This window comes from Rhinatrema bivittatum, chromosome 2 (assembly GCF_901001135.1).
Source record: "Rhinatrema bivittatum chromosome 2, aRhiBiv1.1, whole genome shotgun sequence".
Classification (NCBI taxonomy): domain Eukaryota; kingdom Metazoa; phylum Chordata; class Amphibia; order Gymnophiona; family Rhinatrematidae; genus Rhinatrema; species Rhinatrema bivittatum.
Genome location: NC_042616.1, coordinates 459936527 through 459954873, shown reverse-complemented (window position 1 = coordinate 459954873; position 18347 = coordinate 459936527). Strand labels below are relative to the sequence as shown.

Here is an 18347-nt window from a genome sequence, read left to right as displayed (position 1 = left end):
GTAATTGGAACTTTAAAGCTCTTTCGATGAACACAAAGTGAATCGGTAGGCCAGGTCACATCATAATACTTGACATTAATTAGCATTTTTAAGGAGATAAAGGATTTAGGGTCTGATTTTCAAAAGCATTTACTCACTTAAAATGGGTTTTACATTTGTAAATGCACTTTGCCTGTGTAAGTGGGCTTTTGAAAATTGCTGCAATACATGCCATTGAATTGCCCATAGGATTTACTCCCGTAAGTGCACTTTAGACACGTAAATGGTTTTTGAAAATTGCTACGATAGTATGTTATATTTACATGAGTAACTCCTTTGATTATTCACCTGTTAAAGAGCAAGGAAACCAAACTCCTCTTTCCCTCGGGGCACAAATGGCAATGTAGGTTCTGTACAGGAGGCTGGCAGAGAATAGTATGGGATAACAATATTTCTGCTGCCTGTCCTCTAGCTGTATTATGAATGAAGGACTTCACTTCCAGTGTTGTCAGTTTGACACCTGAACAGCTACTCAGATGTGAAAAGCAGGCAGTGCTGCAATGTTAGGATATAGAGTGGGAGGCATATATGTATTGCTTACCCCAAAGGCCAGATGATGTCATTATGCAGCACACAGATCTGGTGCATCTTGCGACCACACTCAATACATTCAACAAACCTAAAAGGCAGAAAGAAAAAAGGCAGGCAGAAGGATTAACAATTCTGTCTTTACCCATGAGCTCCACCATGGATTTTGGTGAAGTTACATTCAAATAGTTCCTCCTCCCCGTCACCTGGTGTGAAAGTTCGTTTGCCAGAAAAGGATGTGGGGGAAGGAGTAAAACTGGAAGGAGGGAATATCTGGATTTTTTTGGTATTTTTGGAGGGGGTGATAATTTGAAATGAAGCAGCAATTTCCTAGCGTCAACATCTTTCTGTCTCTCCTTGCAGACTTTAAAGTATATTAGTTACTTCTCTCTCAGCTCCCTATGTTTCTAAAAGCACATTTACCAATAATATTTATTAGTTTATATCAGAGCTGAGGCTGATGTGGCCTTGGCCATAGGCACCATTGCACGAGAAGCATTTGTCTATTTCCTCTCCCTGCACCAGCAATAAGAAGCATAGCGGCCTGCGGGGCTGCAAAAAAAAACAAAACAAACAAACAAAACGTCACCATCTATCTCCCTTTTCCCGCCCCGGGAGTGAATATTGGCACGGCCCATGGGGACGCAAAAAGCACTGCTCTCAGGCTCCTTCTCCTCCTTCCTGCACCAGAGATAAAGAGCAGACTGGCCTGCAGGAGTCACGGAACGCATTGGCTGCTTTCTCACCCAGCCTTGGCAGAAAATTCACATGGCCCATAGGCCCGCGAAAGCATTGGCTTCTTTCTTCCTCGCCCAGCTCTGGCAGTGAAAAGCATCTCAGCCCGCGGGGCCTCATCAGCCTTCCCTCCTCCCCCTGCCCCAGCAGTGAGCAACAGTAAGGCCTGTAAGACCTCCCTTCCTCACACACCCCCCCCCCCCCCCCAGAGGGCACAAGAATCACTGACCTCCCTTCCCATACTCCACCCTCTCCCCCACAGGGAGGTAGGAGCAGTAAATCTGGAGGTTAGAAGAAATAGGTCGTCTGGTGGGCTCTAAGGACTAAAGGAAGAGGTTGCTGCCCCTTTGCTTCCAGAGATGAAAATAAAAAGCGTGTGTATGTGTATGATTGCACATGAGAGAGAGACCAAATGAGCATATGGGTATGCGTCATCAAGTGACAGAGCATATGAGAGTATATATGATTGAACATATGAGAGAGTATATGAGCATGTGTGTATGAGTGAACAGAGCGCACATGAGCATGTGTATATGATTATGCAATTCAGAGAGAGCATAGGAATGTGTGTGTATGATTGCGTGTGTGAGAGCGTATGAATCTGTGTGTGATTGCGCAGATGGGAGTGAATGAGCATGTGTGTACGACTGAGCATGTGAGAAAAAGCGAACAAGCGAGAGGGTATTTTTGAGCATGCAAGAGAGCAAATGAGTGCGGTCATGTATAATCAGCATATGAGAGGGCGCACTGTTTGTGTGTGTATGATTGAGCATGTGTGAGAGAACAAACGAGTGTGTATGTCTATGGTTGATCATGTACGCAATAACTCCCTCCCCTCTACCTGCTAAACCATGACAGGACATCTAGAAATCAAAATTTCCCAAGTATGGACAGCAGGAGATTTTTTTTATCCTTATTTTTAATTATTGGGTGTTTGATGTATCAGCTATTTTGAAATATTTTTTGTCATTTGGAAAAGTTTATCGTGAATTTTTAATTATTGGATGTTCTATTCCCGTTTATTTAAAATACTATATTTTTATGAATATGGCTTTACTATTATGCTTTATATTTCTTGATTTTGTTTGATGTTTTATGAAGAATGGTGATGTTTGTTTTTCCATAGTTGTACTGCATGTAAGAGTCTGGCTTGTTGCAGTTTCCAGTTCAGTTTTTAGGGCCGATGCAAAAAAGTTGCACTGAAAGCGGGCGCTGTGTGTCGAGGAGGCGCTAGGGGCGATTGCACACCCCTAGCGCCTCCTTGACAGCACGAGCCAAAGAGAGGGGTCTGCTGTCGGTGGCCTTCCACCGGTTAAGAAAACGGACGCTGAATTTATCAGCTTCCCGTTTTCCTAACCAGCGCACATGCAGGGATTAGGAAAATGGACGCTGATAAATTCAGCGTCCATTCTCCGAACCTGACTATGGGCACCAGAAGGAGCCCACAGTCAGTGAAAAGGACCAATGGGCAATAAGTGAAGGAATGAATAAATTAATACACTTTAATACTGATTTATACACTCCTTCTGGTGCCCATAGTCAGGTTCGGAGAATGGACGCTGAATTTATCAGCGTCCATTTTCCTAATCCCTACATGTGCGTTGGAAGGTTGTTAATGTTTGAGTGCTGGCAGTTAGTAGTGTTTTAGTATGGGAGGTTTATTATATTGTAATTCGGTTTATTCATGGCTTTCTGAGGGCCAAGCTTACACCCATCTTACCATAGGCCTAATATCCTATGGGTTCTAAATGTCTTTTTAATTTCAATTTTTTTTGCAGGGTTTTCTGGTTGGCATCACAGCAATGTATGTTGTTGGAAAGTGCTATTTTTACCTCAGAATGTTCTTGCAAAATCTGGTAATACAAATGCATAATTTTTAAATTGTGTGTGGGGAAGGTGTGACTGGGATGGGGTGACACCTAGTGGTTGGTTTGGGGGGGCCTATGATTGCAGGGTTCTGAAGAGAGCCCTGGTTAATGGGCCCCCTCAGCCCAGGACTGACACTGCAATGCCTAGAGTAACTAAAATTGGGAGGGGCTATAAAATAAGAGGGAAAAAAAGATCCCTAGTAGTTGTTAGTAAAGGCTCATGGCTCCAGGATCTCTGGACTGGTTCAGACTGAGCTCAAAGGAACCGGATGAAATTGCTAGATCAAATTAAAAATCAAAGCCCCTTCCAAGTAAAGTCTCCCAGCCCCTTGGTGGTGTGTGTTGTGTTAAGGGAGAGGGTGCACTTTTTCACTTGGTCATAGGTGCCAAATGGCCTGGCTACGGCTCTGGTTTATATTCTCATTGCTTTTTGCCCTTTTTCTGTTTCTATATATCTACCACCCCTCTTTCAAACTTCCTGCGTTTTGTTGAGCTGACGTCTTCTTCCCTTGCTCCTCTCTCTCATTTCTCTCCTACTCTCAGCTAGCCAAGTTTAAAAATAAGGTACATTTGTATTTTTAGGGTTTGCTCAGCATTTTACACCACAATCAGGGTTCCTGTGAAACCTGGTCCTATGTTGCAATAAAGCTATTATATTTCATGCATCACAATCTCAGCAGATACTGTGAACAAGTTAGCCAAGAGCAAACAACTACACTGATTAAGCACAAAAGATAAAAATCAGCTTTATAAAAAAAAAATTGGACATTCACCAGGATCCCTACTTGTGATTTTTTTTTTAAACATTTGAACTTTACAGAAAATATGCATAGAACACAGTTTAATGAGCAAGGAAGCCTCATACTGAAATACAATATATTGACTATAATGAAACAAAAGGCAGAGGAAGAAAAGTAACTTCTGCACTTCTTCAAACCAAATAATGGTTAAATGTTAATTTCATAGAGTATATGAGAAAAATACAAAAAGATCAGACTCCATTTTATACTAGGAGAGGCCTCTATCTTCACTCCATCAGAAGGTCTTAGATCCTTCCCCACTCAACATACTGAATATTAAATTAAAAATATGCAGTCAGCACTGTAAGAGAGGCAAAAGAATGCCAGAGTGAGGCATTTACAGGCCTTTGAATGTCTCAAAAATGGCCCTCCATACCCCACTATAGCTTGAGCAGTTATCTCTACAGAATGTCAATTTCATCAGTGAAATATTTCAGACCAATTGGAATCAGGCCCTGACAGATGGCTTCTTCAGAGATTTCATAAGTAGATAAATTAATACATGTTACCTACTGGATAAATCTTAGGTACTGGAAGACCTAACAAGATATCAAGAGGTTATTACTGATTCTAGTGATTGTACAGATGCATTACAACATGGATTACATATGGATTTCATATGACAGCTACAGTGTGATTCTTTATCTAGAAGTATTTAAATCAGCTCAACTACTATGACTGGGAATAGGAGCGCTCTAACTTATTGTAGGCCTTACGGCAATTTTTTGAACTAGAGTTAATCTGGGTTTGCTATGACCTAGGATGTGAAGATTTACACAAGTCTTTTTTTTTATTCTTACATTAATTACTTTTGGAATATTTCTATAACTGTTCTTTTTAGATGGTGTAGAGTACGTTGTGTAGAACAGTGAAATTCCTACTCCTACTTTAATGCATTTTGATCTGTAATTTTTAGATTGTATATTTTTCACATTCTGCAAAGTTATGAAGTATTTTACAAGGCATTATTATATACCAGCGATTCTTAACTAGTGTGTCGCAACATATCACTGTGTCGCGAAGCACAAGCTGGTGTGTTGCTGTCTCCGCTTCAGAATACTGAGCTCCCTGGTGTCCTGTGATTAGTCTTCCCTCCCCTTCCTCTGGCTCCAGTGGAATGTAGAGCTCTCCTCCTCTGCCCGGGCCTGTCAGCATTTTCAGTATTAGCAGAGCCAACTGCAGCAGGAAGCAGCCATCTAGAAAGAACATGTGGGGATGGGGGGCCGCACAGGTGATATGGCCTCCTAACAGGCACTGCCCAGAAGAGGAAGTGAGGTTAACCCATGCAGGAACAAGAGAAGGTGCAGTGCTGAGCCAAATTTGAAGACACACAGCTTCAGCCCCAGCGGCTCCAAGAACGAGTTTCCTTGGCCACAGGGGTTGAAGGAGGACAGGCTGAAGCTTCAAGCTGTTGCTACTGTTACTTGTGCTTCCAGGAGGAGAGAAACAGCATGTGTGTGGGTGCCTGAGACAAAGCATGTGAGAGTGAGAGTCTGTGTGTGTGTGTGTGTGTGTGTGTGTGTGTGTGTGTATATCTGTGTAAGGCTGAGCAAGTGAAAGTGAGTGGCAGCGTGTGTAACTGTGTGTGCCTGTGTGAGACTGAGCATGTGAGAGTGAAAAGAGCCTGTGTGTGTGCGCCTCAGACTGAGCACATGAATGAGAGACACCCTGTGTGAGCATTGAGTGAGAGAAAGCCTATGGGTGTGTTTGCCTGTATGAGACTGAGCAAGTTGATTGAGAGAGACAGTGTGTGCGTGCGCCTGTGTGAGACGGAGCACATGAGTATGTGAGACAGCCTGTATATGCGTGCCTGTGTGAGAGCCACCCTGTGTGTATATGTTTTTGTATGTGTGCATTTTTGTGTGTGTATGCACAAGACTGAGCAAAAGCGAGTGAAAGACAGCCTGTGTGTTTGTGTAAGTGAGACTGGGCATATGAGAGTGAGGGAGACAGTACGTGCATATATGATACAACCCCCTCTTCTCCTCTTGCTAATCCAAGACAACCTCAGGGCACCGTGAAATCAAACGTTCCCAGGTATGGAGAGCAGGGGATTTTTAAAAAAATCCTTATTAGTTTTAATTATTGTATGTTTGTGTCTGTTTTGAAATGATTTATTGGTGTTTGGAACATTTTTATGAGTTTTTAATTGTTGGATGTTATTCTATTCTTCAGCTGTTATAAAATATGTACTTTTTATTAGTATGATTTTACTATTTATTTTATATTTTTTTATTTTATTTCATGAGGAATGAGTGTTTTTCATTGTGGTTTCCAGTTCAGTTTTTGTCTGTATATTTCTATTCATACTTATAGTATGCTCTTTTTATTCTGTATTTGCTGAGGGGGTCTGTCTGTATTCTGCACAGTTGACAGAGGTGAGGTATTCTGCCAGTGTGTAGTTGTTGTATAGGAATCTATAGCAGCCTGGCATGTTCTATTTTCCTAATATGAGGTGTTTTGGTATGTTAGAGCCTGGTGTAATATTAGCACTTCTACCTTTTCATAAGTAGGGTTGTTACTGTTTGCGTGCTGGCACTTAGCTTTGTTTTAGTATGGAGGTTTTACTAAATTATTATTGTTATAATTCATTTACTCGTGACTTTCTGAGAGCTAAACCCACACTGAACATGTTACAATAAGCCTAATGCCATATAGGCCCCAAGTGTCTTTTTTTTTTAACTACTTTTTTTGCAGGATTTTCTGGTTGGCACCACAATAATGCATGAAAATATATACATGATGTAAGTGGGGGTTTTTTTGTTTTTTTTACCTCAGACTGTACTTTTGTCATTTTTCATATAAAATCTATTATAAATGCGTAATTTTTAATTGTGTGGAGAGGGAGTGTGCGCAACGCTATACGGTTCACAAGGCAGACTTCTTCACTCACTGAGCCTAGTAGGACACAGCTCTTGTTCTCCATTCCTGCTGGAGCCCAGCGAGAAATGGCAATCCTCTTTCTCTTCTGGGCTAGTGATATCTGATTTTATCTTCCCCTGCTGGGCCAAGAGTGACAGCAGAAGGAAAAAGGTTGGTGGCCCCACAGGGAACAGAGAATGCAGCTTGCACAAAACTATTTCTATTCAGAGAGAATACTCTTATCTTTCCCTTGTGTCATTCTTAACAATAAAAGTAATAGTGAGGCTTTTTTTTAAGTTTAGCTGTGGATTGTTGTGAGTGGTGTGTCATACAAGTGAGCACTGTCCATCAGATATGTCACAATAGGAAAAAAGTAAAGAACCACTGGTGTATATACCACTATTCATTCTAATCTTGCTATAGAGTACCAAATAAGGTCCTCAAGCTGAGTTCCCAGTATGCTAACATTTTCCAAGACCACGCTTCTCCTTTGACACAATTTGATTATAAAGCAAAGTTGAGAAGCAAAATAATATATAATTTCTATTTATGAAGGACTTTGGTATCTCAATCCTATCACCTTTCCAGGCAAAGTTAAAAAATCATGTTAACATTCCCTGGGACTGTATGACTGGAAGGGTTTCAAAAACGTTTAATCTAATATTTTTCATTTTTCCCAATGCTGGTCATTTTATTCAAGTTTTTGTGGAAAAAAAAAAGGGAGGAGAAAATTTAGCTAAAACTCCTCAGGATGAAGACTCCTAGCTATTTCATCTAAGGAGAACATTTTGTTTTAGAAGTATTCCAGAGGTTCCAACAATTTTAAAGGTAAAAGTTCAGTTTCAGAAATGTCAATTGTATAAGGCACTCACCTCAACCATTCCATTAAAGAAGGAACTGCATACAGTCCAAGATATACAAAACATGTACAAACTGAACAAATTGATGTTTAGACCCATGCTGTACATCTCCCTTATAAGAGGAGTCTGAATTCTCATCATAAAGAGCTTGATTATAAGAGCACACAATAGGGGCAAACCTGAATTGTGCCTCATTGGAAGCTAAAAGAATCAGATTGAATTCCATTTATTCTAACAAAGGCACAAAGCCTGACATACAAGCTCTAAAGCAATAAAACATAGGCCCAAATTAAAGACTTCCAGAATCACAGAAAGGAAAGATTGTTCCAAGTGATCAAAATCTTTTTCAGTGTCTAAGGCTAAAATGATTGTTCCCTAATTGGTACCAAGTCAAAAGTGCCTTTAACATGTTTGGCCTCTTTGTATGGTCTTATCAAATTTCAGAAGAAAATTCTCTAGCATCTAAGCTAATAGTAAGGCTAAGATCTTAGCATTCTTTATTCCATATCAATATAGGAAAGACTTTTTGGAGAAAGTCATAGCAGCATCGTGAAAGCCTATAGTCCAATCTGAATTAAGCCACAAACTTCTCAGCTGTTTTAGTTACATCTAGCCTCTAAATCCACTTCTTCAAGAAAGTCAATCAACATATTTCAGTACAAGCTATTTTTTCTTTCGGCTGGGGTTATTACCAGAGCAATTCAAGGAAGATATCTCCACCAGTGCCTTCCCTAGTGCTGCTCTGTATCACAATGGTGAAAGATGTATACATCAATCCTTACCACCAGCATGGCATAATAAGGAAGAGCCAACCTTGATTCTCAGAAATGCTCCTTACTACTGCTAATCTCTCACCTCCACCTCTCCCCCACACCTTTAGGATGTCCACAAAGTTTTATGAACGTTTTCTCAAACATCCTTCCATCTATCAACTGTACTCAATCATCCCTTTCTTATTATCCCAATCAATTTTTAGCACCTGAGCTAGAGCCAGAAGCTAAGATTCATTACTTACAGTTCAGGATCCAGTGTGTCATTCTTTCGTTTAGAAAACTGTTCCTTGCCAATTGTGCTGAGAAAGAGTTAAAGACACCGTAAGTCACCATTTGCAGGCCAACAAAATCAAATGAAACATACACCATGCACACTCATGCCAACTGAAGCCAGATTCTACAAAGATATATAAAACTTAAGGACATGACTGGCACAGAAATTTGCACTTAATTTGAAAGGCAAGTTGCTGCTAAAAATATGTAAATCTAATTTAGAACCTAACTTTTCATTTTGGATTCAGCAGACATTTTTCTTAGTTGCAAAATAAAATGCAGTGCAGCATTATGCGCAACATTTATTCAGACTTTTTCTGCAAAACATCTCAGCTCATCTGTCCCACCTTGTAAATGCACCATGTGGTTCATTTATGCTTTGTCTAAAAACACTGACTTCCCTAGAACTGAAGGATTTCTATGAAACTCCCAAGTCCAAACAGTTCACACTTGTCAAAGGGAAATTATTCATATAAACTGTAGGGATTTATTTAGCTTCAATGTCTGCAGACTTCTGCTGGGTTAAGTCTTTCCCATACCTGGTGCCCTTACTGTACCCCAATGTGTCTGTATTTTCAGCATTAGTGACAGGTAATCTGGTGCCAAATCCAATATACAAGAAGCTAGAGGGGAAATAAAAGTATCACAGGCAAACAAATATCAGAGAAAAAAGACAAACCCTGAAATTTTCTGAAGTTATCCAGAGAACTGAATTTCTGGATTCTTAGTGAGTATCTTTTCAGGGCAGCAGGCATGTGAGAAAGTACCTCACAATTACACTTCCTGCTACATCTTATATATGTGCACTAAGGAAAAGTGTACACAAACTTGTGCATTTCACTTATTGGTGGACAACTTTGGAGAACAGTGGAAGCCTCAGATGATGGCTTCCTACTAAAAGAACTGAAGAGAAATAACCATGAAGAAACTGCACAGCTTCTTCAAAAGATTTGAGGATATTTAAATCATTTCATGTAGAAAGGTTTGTGGCTGAGAGACCTGAGTCTCCACAATTTCTGTGCTTAACATCAAAGAGGACAGCTGTTTGGAACCTGATCAATATAATTTTAAAATTGCAAAAAACAAGGAAGTTACTTCCTTGCATGAATCCATTTTTTTCTGTGTCAGCCTAATAACTAAGGGCAATGCAACTTTATTGTACTTTGCATGTTTTCCAGTTACCCTTGAAGTGAGAAAATGAAGGAATGACTAGGAAATGCCACTACAGAGGGCACTGCCATTCTGACTAAAAATGCAACTAAGCAGAGAGGCTATTTGGAATCAAAACCCCTTTGCTGTTCTGATCCCCACGGAGCTGTCCACAGGACCTGGGTAAGAGCGCTATAAAAACAGCCCAAAACTAATTTATCGCAATGCATAAATATACATATACTTGTTTACAGCTATAGTACATAAGTACATCTGTATATTTATGCATTGCGATAAATTAGTTTTGGGCTGTTTTTATAGAGCTCTTATCCAGGTCCCGTACACACACATATATATATACATATACACACACAGTAAAGTTCCCCAAATCTCATTTCTAAACAGACTCAACAACAGGGGTAGACAACACCAGTCTTCACATGCCACATAGGTCTGATTTTCAGGATATCCAAAATGAATATGCACAAGATATATTCATTGTATGCAAATATATCATGCATATTTATTGTGGATATCCTGAAAACCATACCTGTTGCCTTTGATATCCTGAAAACCACACCTGTTGCCTACCCCTGCTCTATAAACTTAGGAAGCAAACTCCTTAGTTAAGGGACAGCAGCACATACTGCCATAAATGTTCATGACCTGGTTCAACCTAATCAGTTTGGAGCTAAAAGCCACTAAAGCATTATCCAAGTAGGCCATATCCTCTTGAAGTCAGGGAAGTGATTTCAAGTTCTGAAAAATTAATCTGCAATCCCCCTTTTACAGGAATGCTATGACAACAAAAATGGACAGCAGTTTCTCATTGCGGCAACATCTGGCCAGTATCCACAAGGAGCATTAAGAAGTGTTACTGTTTGGATGTATTTATTGTGTTGTGTAATTTTTTTATCCTGCGAATCATTTTGCTGATGTCACTAGAATTGCAGTAAATCAAACACTGCTTGGATAAATTAAATCTAAATAAATAATAATGAGAAAATGTATTTTATTTTGGATTGATATTTTGTAAGCTGCCGAGTAGAACTGTTAAGTAATATATCAAATCGAAATAAAAATAACCTTCATTTTAAATAAACAGTTTTTCCAGATACATACCCAAGCATAAAAAAATAAGATAAAGAATATCATTTAATATGTGAAGGGAAGTGTAGCTCAAAACCACAGATTGTGATTTCATAAATAAGCAAATACACTTTGGAGGAAATACTAGGAAAATCACTGCCTCTAATACAATGCTGTTAATGTAATCCTGTCTTTCTATGTTAAGGATATAATTATTGGTTTTAGAGTCCAATTATTCCTGTGTCTGTACTATTACCAAAGAAACCTGTGTAACCAGGACAATCTGGAATAGTAAGCCTACACTTTCTATTCCAAAATCTGCATATCTTAACAGCTGAAATGATGAGGGGGCACAAACTTAATAGCTTACAAAGGAAATTTGTTTTTATCTATCAAGTGCATATGTTAGAAGTTTCTGTGCTTGTGTAAAACAAAATTAATACAGGTCATCTAGACAACGTGAGTCAGATTTTTTTTTTGTATCTGTTCTACACTCATCTACTAGTTAATGTGTACTGAGGTCACTGCTACTAAAAATTCTAGAATATAAGAGGAAGCATGTGTAAGTTTATTGGGGGGGGGGGGGAGAGATTAGCTTTATCTGTGTCCCTGATATGGAACACATCTAGTAACTTTAAAAATATTGCTGTACTACCTTGCCTACTCTTCTCACCTTTTAAGGCAGGGGTTCTCAAACCAGTCCTTGGGACACACCTAGCCAATCATGTTTTCAGGATATCCACAATGAATATGCATGAGATAGATCTGTATAAAATGGAAGTAGTGCATGCAACTCTATACTATGCATATTCATTGTGGATATCCTGAAAACCTGATTGGCTAGGTATGTCCAGAAGACTGGATTGAGAACCCAGTCTAAGGCACACAAATTCCACTATACAATCAGAAAACATTGCACCAAACACATAAGGAGATGGTAAGGGTTACAGAATACTCACGTCTGAGGTTGTGAGGGGTCATCCCCGAGAGAAATACTTTCTCCCTGGATTTCGTTGAAACACTTCTCGCAGAAATGATACCTGTCAGCAAGAAGGCCATATTTGGGTGAACTGTTCGTCCACACAACACAGCCCAGCCACGCAATGGAGCCCACCAATCAGAGTGCGTCGAGGGAAGGGGCGGGAGCAGAGAAGCAGGTCGTCACGCCGACAGGGACATTCATTCACACGATGGAGGATTATGGATCACGTGGAGATTTTGCGGGGGATTTATTTTTTTGTTTGCAATCAAAGCCAGTGCCAGACACGACAAGCATAAAGGAGGGGGTGAAAAAAAGGGGAGGGGGAGTAGGGATATGGCAAAGGACAAACAGAGCAAGACAAGACAAGAGACAACACAAAGCAGAAAGCCAAGGCAAAGCACAGATTAGCAATGGGTTCTCTCCAATGGGATCACAAGCAGCAAATGATTATAGCAAAATCAAAACAAAAAAATACGGTGTTCCATTTAAGTACATGTGGACTCCCACCTTCAATTTCAGAATCATGATAATTACAGGAAAGAAAAACAGATTTTAGCTTTTTAATGTCTGCCTAGCATTTCTGTCACAAGGTGGTTGTATAGTGGCTTCTGATATGTTTTGTTTTGTTTTTTACATTCTATAAAATGTATGTCAGTTCTCTGTCAATTGCATCAGCAGCTACTGCTCTCTTCTAATGCTGTCAACATTCTCATTGCATCTTCTGTGCCTTTTATATACAAAGATGCCAAAAAGTCCAAGACCCAGTGAAAAAGGAGATAAGTATTACTGAAGCAAGCAGACAAGAAAGGCTATGCCTACTTTTACCACACATAGTGCACTCTTCAGCAGTTACTGAACTTACCCCAGACTGCTAGGTATGATTTCCTCAAAGTAATGTCTTTTATGCTAAGCTGTAGTCAGAGTGCACAAAATGAGATTTCACAGAATGTGCAAAATATATATACAAGCTAGAAGAAGAACTGCTCAGAGTTTAAACTGAAGACATCAAACTGCCAAGAACTGGGAGCTTATGGCTCAATGGCAGTGAGAGCTCATTTCAGGTCACTTGTTTGTTCGAACACAGGCTGAATGGTAGAGGTCAAGTGAATGAAGCACTGATGCAGACTAATTTGTGGCATACTTCCAGCAAATTCTGCTGGCAAAAGGTATGGAAGGATTTAGCCTTAGACGAGAGTTCTTTCTGCAACCCACAGGGAATCAGGTTTCCCTGAGTGTAATCAAGGGGCACAGAAATTGAGAAAATATGCTGTATCTTAGGACTCTCCATTCCATCCCTTAGGAGTACAGATTCCAGGCCACTCGCTAGTCCAGCACTATCGGGAATTCTCCTCTAAGATTGAGTCCCTCGGTTCAGTTCTACTGCCCATCCTGCACCTCAAATACATCACCTCCAATCCCTTGCGAAAGTGGCTTGAATCCAAGTCTCCAGATTCATCACTGCTGAGCCATGAAGCCAAACACATGAATACTCCCCCCTTTAACGCTAAATAAACCAAACTGTATGAGAAGCCAAGATACTGACAGAAAAAAAAAAGGACGACATTTAAAAAGGTATTAAACTGTTTCCCGGACCCTTTAATACAAAAAAATCCAAATGAGAGAGAGGACAAAAAGGATTACAAAACAAAAAACGGGTGGTTGCTAACATGACAGCTACATCAAAATAACAATATTCTGTTTCGAGAACATGTGGTAGCATATGATTAGAAGGAAATCATCTCCTTAAAAGGAACACTGCTTAGAGGGAGGCCACAGGATCTTAAACTCTACTAGTTAAAAGGGGAGACACCAAACTGTAAAAAAAATCTTACAAATTAAAAACAAAAACTGTGAAATTAAAAAAAGTATTTCACAAACATTTACCAGCAAGAATCATGAATTTAACCAAACATTTAAACATCAAAAAGAAAAGTTTCTCCAGTTAAATGCTCTCCTGTGTTCATTCCAGCGGGAGTATATGTCTGATCAATCTGTATTTTCTGCCCTCATCCTCAGCACTTCCTGCTCTTCCTTGCCACACTGCTCTTTCTCTGAGCACAGCTTCAGCTGGAGCTCTCAATCCTGTTCAGAGCAGAACTTAGAGCAGGCTAAAGAGAAAAGTAGCCAGCAGCAGCATTCAGAATCAGTTATCCAAAGATAAAACTAGGGGCAAGCAGAGGCAATGAACAGAAAAAGCAAAAGCAAATCAGAAGGCAAGATAGCACTACGAAAGAGAAAAGAAGAGAGCACTTAACAGGAGAAACATTTCTTCTAGACTGATTTTAAATAGTGCCCAAAGGCAATAGACATATTAAAACTTTATGAATTCATTCCTTAAAAAAGGCCCACTGGTATAGAATCCACTCCCCAAATCCAGAAAAATTACTGACATTTCCAAGAGTAAACTGGGCTCTTTATTTCCAGTACCAAAACAACCCTGTGGCCTCATCATACAAGAGTTAACAGATCATAATAAAAGCAGCAATTTGTAATAAAAAGCAGAAAATTTAACTCCCAGAAAATCTGCACAGAAACCAACAAGTTTTGGCACACACACTTAACCATCACCTCCCTTTCCCGTCCCAAATTAAAACATGACAAAAGTGCTCCAATTAGTTCTAAGAAAATTCTTGTGTTTAAGGGAAACCCACAGCTGCTGACAACTAGTCATTTTAAGTGAAGATGACCCCATTAAATGGTAAGGGCAATTTATTTTTGTTATACCGATTAAATTATTTCATTTCCTGTGTGTGCCTGAGTGTCTTGTACGAGACAGCTGTCTGAAGAAGCTGGAGGATCTCACATCACAAACACAAAGAAAATCTTCCAGCCTAAGAATATGTCATTTACTCTTTTGGCCAGGGATATCTCGGTGGAGGGCCCTATAGACAACTGTGAAAAAATATGGCAGACCCCATGGTTTAAACTGGATAGGTCTCTGCTTGGGGTTAGGGCAGACACAGACCTTTCTAACTCGATATAGACTAAGCTGGAGAAAGCAAGTTTTAGAATCTCAAGTGATAAAATCCGATATAAACCATGGTGGCTAGCTCCTGGAGAGTGGGTATTGCCATCATCTCTTTTGATGTTCTGCTGTTCTCCTTGGCTCAACTGAACCACAGATGGAAATAAAGGTGATCCGGCAAGAGGAGTAAAATATGTAGAAGATGCACCCAGCAGAAAAAGCTCACTTATGGTGAAGTAGTAACAACTCATCTGCTCTACTCCACAAGACATCCAAAGTATAGGCATTTGTGGCATAAGACAAACACTGGACAGAAAATGGTGTGTGGAAAGGAAGAGAAACATGCCTGGAGATAACTAGGGAAGGGCCTCAAATTTGTAAGACAGAAGACCGGACACTGCTGGCACACCAACCTGAACGTTCCAATAATGGGGACAGCAATGATTGAACTGCCTTCAAAAACATAAATGGTAGGACATGGCATGTCTGGAAAAGCAGATGCCTTCTCTAAGAAAATGTGAAGCAATGCAAGTGCTCAAGATACTATGACAGTTTTTCCTGCAAGGCTAGCATACCACAGTCAGCTGTCTCTCTTTGACAGAAGTGTAGGAGATGGTGTGTATACACTAAGCAGACAAGTGTGGTGTGCAGGGGGCATGCACGGAATATGACATTCATGAATTCCTGGGTGCTCTTACCTGTTCTGGAAACTGTAATATGTGGCATCTCGGGGGATAGTACATAACTGTTTGCCATAACAACACAATGTCTGCGGAGAAAACTCCAGCTGTGAAGAAACATATGAACATTTTTAGTACAGAGCGGATGGAAGGATTATTTGAAATGCAGTTTAGAACATTTTACTAGAAGTGAAAGTGGGGTACTTTGTGTTACAGATTTCGTTTAACTTTTATCAGCCTGCTTATAAGCCAGCAATATTTTACTGTACCACAAGCATTCCCAAGTCAGTATTATAGACAATGTGTCAGCTCTTCCTTGTAACCAGATGACTAAGAAGCTCCAGCCAAAATATCCCTTCCTACTGTCTTAAACTGCATGTCAGTAAACCTGCTCAGTACTCCTGTCCCATTTAAACCAATGCAAACAGAGTTCTCAGATGGAAAGAACCTGGTTGTCAGGAGCAACAGAGCTCAGTGACACTTCATGACATTCACCACAAGTCTATCTGTGAAAAAGAGCAAGCACCACTGTGATGCTTTGGGGGAGGGGGGCAGGCAATCAGGAGCGATAAAGTTCTCCAGAGGTCATTCAAAAGCTGCTCTTTGGCTAGTCACTAGATGTTACTGTAAAGGAAGTGTCTTATTTTTCCCTGTCCTGTAGGTTTAAGTGCTACTTTAGCTTCATTTCGAGCCTCAGTTGCTCTGCACAGCAGGAGCTAGGAATTAACCCAAGGACTCCAGCTTTTCAGGTCGAATCACTGAAAACCACTAGCAGCATGCATCTGCCCGGTGCTGCTTACCTTCCTCCCACAGCAGTATCCCAAGCTCTGCATGACCGGATCTATCTCCTGCTCGAAGACCTCTGCCAGCTTAGAGCAGTACTTGTACACCCTGGATGTCTTGCGGTTGTAGAGCCACGCGTTGTTAAACATGAGCCAGATGTCATCCACATACTGCCACGGCTCCTGGTACTGCCCAGTGTCCAGCTTTCTTTTGATAGTCGAGAGGTCCATGGGGGTTTTCACGATATCAAAGTAATCCTGCAGGACAGAGGCATTTTTCTGAATCATAAGAGGTTAATGCATTACTGAATCTGTTTATGTAGATATAGTATATCATAATAAAAAATACAATTTGTCTTCAGCAATGAAATCAGGCAACATGAAGAGACATGGATAAAGTGTGGTTATTCTAGCATTTGTCATCAAGATATAGACTTTGGGAGATTGCAGTGCATGCCCGATGTCTATGGGAAACCTGCTGCCCCCTCCCTTATACTAAAGTATTTTCTTCAATGTGTTCTAAGCATGAACTTTAAAGCATATAAAAACTACAAAATAGTCACCATCTTTATTCTCACTTTCTTATGTATTCAGCACATCATGCAGCAGGTAATACTAGACTGAGTAAGACTGGTATGTTTGTCTAGAAATATAGAATTGCCCTCGGGACACCATAGACAGCATTCTCAGCCCCTGGTAGGCAAGGAGAAAGGCTGGGGAGGAGGGAAGGGAAGTCCTAGCCATTGCACTTTAGTAACACCTGCCAGCTGGACATAAAGGACGCTTGTACTAAGTCCCAAAGGCAGCCACAGGCTGTGCCCTCTCAGCCAAAGTTCACTGATTCAACAGTTAAGATGCAGGTATGAGGAGAGACAAAGCAGAAAAGCTCAGAAAGCTGTAAGGGAAGGGGCTCATGACACCTGTACCCTGGGTGGGGGGCTACCTGAAATGGAGAACTCAGAAATGAGCAATGGAAAGCTGCAGCTAGGAGGTAAAGATTTAACCCCCCCCCCCCCCCAAAAAAAACTAAAAAAAAAAAACTTATCCTCCCAGTTTTAATAGTTGAAAATTGGAGCTCTCATATTACACTTAAGTATAGGGCTGAGAACAAGTCACTTGAAACCTCTCTGGCACTGGCAGCAGCTGTTTCCTTGGTACAAGAGTGCCACACCTCTAATCACACAAATTGTTCTCCCCAACTGGCTGCATCTAGATCAGGCCAGCAGTGAGAGTCTGGCACCACAAAATGGTTCCCATCTAATGAGTGTGATTGGGACCTTTTCACCTCCATAATCCTTCCGCCACCAACATCTATTATACTTCCCCACCCATCCAACCAAAATAAAATCTAAGTTGGTGGGTTCCTTAAGTCTCCAACTGATACCACTGAAGTTTAAAAAAATGTTTTAATTTGATCTCATGTCTTCAGTTTGCCAGGGGCTCAGGTTCTTTCATGAATGAAGCCACTTAAGAGTCAGAGAACACATACAGCATTAGCCTTGAAAGCATAGCAATGGGAGAAGAGGTGTCCCTTGGTCTCCAACTGAACTATTTATGCCTTATGTAAGTGACAAGGTAGTGATTCTGAAGTTGCCAGGTTGTATGGGAGTGGTGCTTCCTCCACAGTCTGAGGTACTTGCTGTAGAAGCATCGCTCCTGTTAGACAAACACTTCTGTATCACAACTGGGCCAATTTACTTTTGTGATGAAGAACCTCATTAAGGATAGATAAATCCCCTCTCTCCCCACCTCCCACTCCTGAGGGGCTGAGCTTTTAAGGCTAGTGTTATATATAAAAACCCCCGTGTTGCTGTGGAAGACCTGACAGCACCTGGAAATCAGAAGACATGGGACAAGTTTATTTCTTTAACTTGTCTCATCTATCCAGGAGATGGGAGAACCCTCCAACTTAACTTTCTTTACATTTTCTATTTCTTAAAAAGAAACATTACAAACAATTTT

The 18347-nt window shown here is 40.5% G+C and overlaps 1 protein-coding gene across 4 annotated transcripts in view; it reads right to left on the bottom strand.

The window, feature by feature from the left end:
* Positions 1–18347, bottom strand: part of EP300 (E1A binding protein p300) — a 466384-nt gene that overhangs the window by 76230 nt on the left and 371807 nt on the right. The window contains exons 18-22 of one of the 4 annotated variants that reach the window (XM_029590455.1): positions 16404–16664; positions 15622–15710; positions 11936–12046; positions 8708–8764; positions 581–658 (exon numbers count right to left, since the gene is read on the bottom strand). In XM_029590455.1, coding sequence (XP_029446315.1) covers positions 581–658; positions 8708–8764; positions 11936–12046; positions 15622–15710; positions 16404–16664 — 596 coding nt within the window. The remainder of the gene's footprint in view (positions 1–580; positions 659–8707; positions 8765–11935; positions 12047–15621; positions 15711–16403; positions 16665–18347) is intronic. The other 3 variants (XM_029590457.1, XM_029590456.1, XM_029590458.1) reach the window with 3 other exon arrangements.